The sequence below is a fragment of the Olea europaea genome, unplaced genomic scaffold, assembly GCF_002742605.1.
Source record: "Olea europaea var. sylvestris unplaced genomic scaffold, O_europaea_v1 scaffold224, whole genome shotgun sequence".
Classification (NCBI taxonomy): domain Eukaryota; kingdom Viridiplantae; phylum Streptophyta; class Magnoliopsida; order Lamiales; family Oleaceae; genus Olea; species Olea europaea.
The window spans coordinates 166,398-171,579 of NW_019240442.1; the positions used below are offsets into that span (position 1 = coordinate 166,398).

Consider the following 5,182-nt stretch of genomic DNA (forward strand, 5'->3'; position numbering starts at 1 on the left):
CACTTTGTTTAATCATCACTACTAGTCTATCTCCTACGTCCCCTCTTAAAAAAACCTTTCTTGATTCTGATTTCTGTATCTAGCTTCCATGTATCTTTCTCAGCAGAAATTGTAGAAGTGAAAATTTTCTAGACCTTACAAGATCATGAAAAGGGCTACCGTGGTAGAATTGTCCGAAGCCAGTATCTGACAATACCCATTTGTAGAAAACACAGACAAGAGAATAGAGGGAAAGATTATAGTGTCATCAAGAACATTCAACAGGGAATAAAGGGACCGAAAAAGATATATCTGAGATCCAAAATGATTTTTTATGGCATGTGAAAATTAAATGGAGCAAAATATAATGAAAAGAGAGCCGATTATTCGTTGAAGTACTTGTACAAATTCCAATTTTTATTTAGAAATATTGATGCTTTTTCAACGGCGATAAAACTTCAATTTATGTATTTTACCCATTTTGATTTAAAAATCTATAAATTAGGCAGTTACATTCACACTCAAATACCACGAAAACAAATTTCGCTTAATCAATTATTTATTGGTTGAAATGTAAAATATTCAATTATTAATGAGAAGCAAATTTACTTACACCTAAAAGATTGATGCGTGTACAATTTTTACAAATGAGAGGGCAACAAAACTTCAACTCATATCTTTTATTTATTTTATTTTAAAATTTTAAATAAAATAATTAAATGTAACTTTCCTTAAAGATTAAAGTGAAGATTTTCAGAATCAAATAAGGAATAAAACATTTTTTTATACTATTGTTCAAGTTGACTACGGAGAAAAAAATTTGAGGATCCCCCACTTCCCTCCAGTTCCACCAAACATGGCCGAAATTCATTAGCCATGAAAATTTTGTCAGTCATTAGTTGGTACGGTAGTCTTATCAAGGGAAAAAAAAGTAAGACATTATTGAGTGTAAAACATTTCACAATCAAATGGAAGCGAGTGAAACGACATTTATGACTTAATCGGGTATTTGTTGGTTTCTAGTTTTAAATTTTTATTAATTTTAGAAAAAAAATCTAAGCGAAGTACGAGCTTTTAAAGTTTGGTCCAACTTTTTCAATTTTCTTTTTTGCAAAATTAAAAATTGTGAAAATTACACAATAACCTACCTTAAAAATCTCGTATTCTAAAATCAGATGGATAGCTTAATCTTTCAAAAATCAGACCATTTTATATTTAAATATTAAATATTAATTATACAAAATTCATTTCAAAATCCTAATCAATTTCTCCTCTCTCCTCCTCTCTTCACGGCCTCTCTACCCAATCTCTGGCGCCGCACCTTCTTCTCTCTCCGGCGAATTCGGACCCGACCAAACGACACCTTGTAGCGGTAGCAGCACCGCTGTACACGATCGCTAACGGCAGCGATCGCGTGTAGAACCACTGGAGTCTATCTCTTTTTATTCAACTTCTCCGTCGGTGTCATCCCAGGTGTTGTCAACTCTCCGCGAGGGTAATGCGCCTATCGCCCCCACTGCAACCACGATTTTTTGGTGGTGGTGGTGTGGCGACGGCAGCGACACTGAGATTGGGAATTTTTTTGGTTGATTTGGTGTGGTGTGGAGATGGAAATGGTGATGGTGATGGTGATTCTTGGTATAGGCAGTGATCGTGGTGCTAACCATGATGTTGGTGAGAATGTGGTAACCTTTGACGGCGTGGCTCGAAGCTCACAAGTTAGACTACTGCGCTGCCGTGGTCAAGATCTGTTGTGGACTATGGCCGGAATCTGCAGTTCCGCGATTTGGTGGGGTTTTGGGTTTGCTTTTAGTCGGTGGATGGGGGTTGTATTGGTGGTGGTGGTGGTGGTTAGGTGGTGGCGACTTTGTTAGATCCAACGTGGTGGAGGTTACGTTGGATATGGTGTGGTTGTGGTTTTGTTGGTGGTGGTGGATATTGTGGGTGGTGAGATGGTGGCGATGGTTATGGTGATATGTTGGTGGCGACGTGTCTATTGAGGTGGTGGTGGATATGGTGCGATGATGTGTTAATTTGAGGTGGCGATGTTGCCGTCGGGAGGTGGCGGTGGTGGTAGTTATGGCGATGATGGTGGCGGTGGTGCTACTGCAAGAAGTGACTACGTGGTGGTCACAAGTGTTGTGGGGTGTTTGTGACCAACTTATTGGTTGAATGTGACCAATAATTGCTTAATTTGTGATAAAAAAAAAAATTATATGTGACCTAAAAATTGTGGTTGTAACTCATAATTTATTAAGTTGTGATAAAAAAATTAATCATGACCAATTGATCTAATAATTTGTAATGAATAAATGAGTTGTGACTAATAAAAGTTTTGATTCTATAACCAATGAATAATCTGTTACCTATAAAATTTTTTATTCGTGACCGAAAAACAACATGTGACTTGTAAAATTTTTGGTTTGTGATCGAGAAATAAGTTGTGATCAATACTTTGATAACTTGTGACTAAAAATTAATCCGTGACTAATTAATTTTTTTTATTTGTGACCGATGAACTATGACCTAAAATTTTTTTGAATTGTGATCGTAAAATAATTTGTGATACAAAATTTTTGATTTGTGACAAAAAATAATAAGTGACTAATTAAATTGTTAATTTGTGACCAAATTGTATAAATATGTGACCTAAATATATTTAATAAATAAATAAATAAATTAAATCATATATATTTTAATAAAAATTTGATTTTTGAAGTTTGAAACTTGTTTTCTTAATTTTAAAATATACCATACTTAGTCTCTTGTGAAACTTTCCCTTAAAAATTTGATACGTGACACAACTTAAAATTTTTAAAGTTTGATCCAACGATCTTACACTTAGGAGCAATAGTGGGCCCAATAAGACTTTTCCTGCTGTTTGGGACCTACTATTCAAATTATAATTTTCTTTCTCTTATTTTTAATCACGCAATTTTTCATAAAATATATTACACGTAAATCGAAATTTTTTTCTTCTTTTTCGATCACCCATTCTTCAAAAAATACTATTTCAAAAATTAAAAATTGAAATAATGAAAGCTAAACAGGAGCTACATTTCCATTATTTTTATCTTTTCAGGTTGGATAAAGCTAAACGTACAGAATGCGTTTCACAGAAAGGCTACAGAAATTCAAAAATGAAGTGACGTGTCGATGAAAGGAGAAGTAGAGAACTGTTGGTTGGAAAAAGTATTTAATAAATTCAATAAATTACTTATATTTTTGTCTTAATTTTCGGACTCATTATGGAATATCAAACGAAGTCTAAATATTATATTCTTAATATCATTTTGAAGTACTCGCGGCCTAATATTTCATGTCGTTAATGATGCGCAAAACAGCCAAACATAGCAAATGTTACGGTGCGTCAAAGTAAGCCTAAAAGTGTTAGACAATCAATGGAATGACTGAAATTCTCTTTACCAAATGGAGGAGATAACTTCTGATTATATAGGCAATAATTGCAGTTGTGAAATCATATATAATAGGAAAGAATAAATTACAAATATATAAAATATCCCTACAGCTATACAAGATGATATTGTGGCAAAAGTTATGGAGGATCATAAGCTTCTTCCTTATCACCCCCCTTCAAGTTGAGCATGTTAGAAGGGGTAACGCTAAGCTTACTTTGAAAAAGAAAGAACTGGGGCTTAGTGATGCCTTTGGTCAACGAGTCAGCAAGCTGCAGATGTGAAAGAACAAATTCAACTTTCAAAGTGCCATTAGCAACAAGTTCACGAAAAAAATGGTAGTCGATTGCAATATGTTTTGACCGAGGACGAGTAACTGGATTGACAACCATAAAGATTGCACTTTTATTGTCGCAAAGAATTTTAGGTAGCGCTGAGGGTGTAACATGAAGGTCCCGAAATAGTTGAATAATCCAGGCAATATTAGTCGTGGCAACAGCTAAGGAGCGATACTCGACTTTAGCACTTGAATGAGAGACAATGCTTTGTTTCTTAGAGGACCAATAGACTAAATTGGCACCAAAAAATATAGCATAGCCAGTAGTAAAGCGACGTATATCAGGACATCTAGCCCAATCCGCATCAGAGTAGGCAAGAAGATCACGAATCGACTGTTTATGAAGTTGAAGTCCATAATGAGGAGTGCCTTTAACATATCGTAGAATACGCTTGAGAACACAAAAGTGATCCTCTATGAGGGCATGCATGAACTGACAAATGGAATTTACACCGAAGGACAAATCTGGCCTAGTGATAATCAAGTATTGAAGAGCGGCTACAAGAGAACGAAATAAAGTAGGATCGGAGAACGTCTTTCCATCAGTTTATAGGTGCTAACCAACGAAAAATGGTGTGGAAATGGGCTTCGCATCAAGCATGGAAGCACGTTGCAAGAGATCAAGAGCATATTTCGTTTGACTGAGAGACAAACCCTTCTCATTAGCTTGGACTTCAACGTCGAGAAAGTAATGAATATCACCCAAATCCTTCATGGAAAATTCCTTGGAAAGACGAGTAATAATAGATTGAATCATAGAAGGATTACTTCCAGTGATAACCATATCATCAACATAAAGAAGTAAATAAACAGTCCCAAGTGAAGAATGATAGACAAACAATGAAGAATCGGCCTGACTGGAGACAAAACCCAATTTAAGCAAAAAGGAGCTAAAACGATGAAACCAAGCTCAGGAGCTTGTTTCAAGCCATAAAGAGCATGCTTTAGGCAACAAACATGCTAAGGAAATTGTGGATTAGTGTAGCCAGGCAATTGTTCCATGTATACCTCTTCGTTGAGAAACTCCATGAAGAAAGGCATTGTTAACGTCTAACTGATGTAAACGCCATCCAGAAGTAATGGCCAAGGACAAAATGATTCTAACGGTGGTAGGATGTACCACATGACTAAATGTATTACCAAAATCAAGACCATGAACTTGAGAAACTCCACAAGTCGTGCCTTATGGCGTTCAATAGACCCATCAGAGCAAGTTTAGTTTTGAAAATCTAGCGACACCCCAACCGCATTATGATTCTTAGGACGAGGTACAAGGATCCACGTATTATTTTTCTCCAAAACTTGAATTTCATCATCCATAGCTGAAAGCCATTCAGGTTGTTTTGAAGCAGACTTGAAGCCCCGAGACTCTTTAAGAGCAAGAAGTGCCTGAAAAAGCTTAGAAGAAGGCAAAGTAGCCATAGCATGATATAATCGTGGTTGAAATATA

The 5,182-nt window shown here is 35.8% G+C and overlaps 1 protein-coding gene across 1 annotated transcript; it reads right to left on the reverse strand.

Moving 5' to 3' along the window:
* Nucleotides 1-3,535: 3,535 nt before the first annotated feature.
* On the reverse strand, nucleotides 3,536-4,773 carry LOC111380988 (uncharacterized mitochondrial protein AtMg00810-like). Its single transcript, XM_023004672.1, has 3 exons — nucleotides 4,741-4,773; nucleotides 4,294-4,585; nucleotides 3,536-4,230 (listed from the first exon to the last, which is right to left on the reverse strand). Exons 1-3 carry the CDS (start codon nucleotides 4,771-4,773, stop codon nucleotides 3,536-3,538), a joined length of 1,020 nt encoding a protein of 339 aa, XP_022860440.1.
* Between the last annotated feature and the right edge of the window lie 409 nt (nucleotides 4,774-5,182).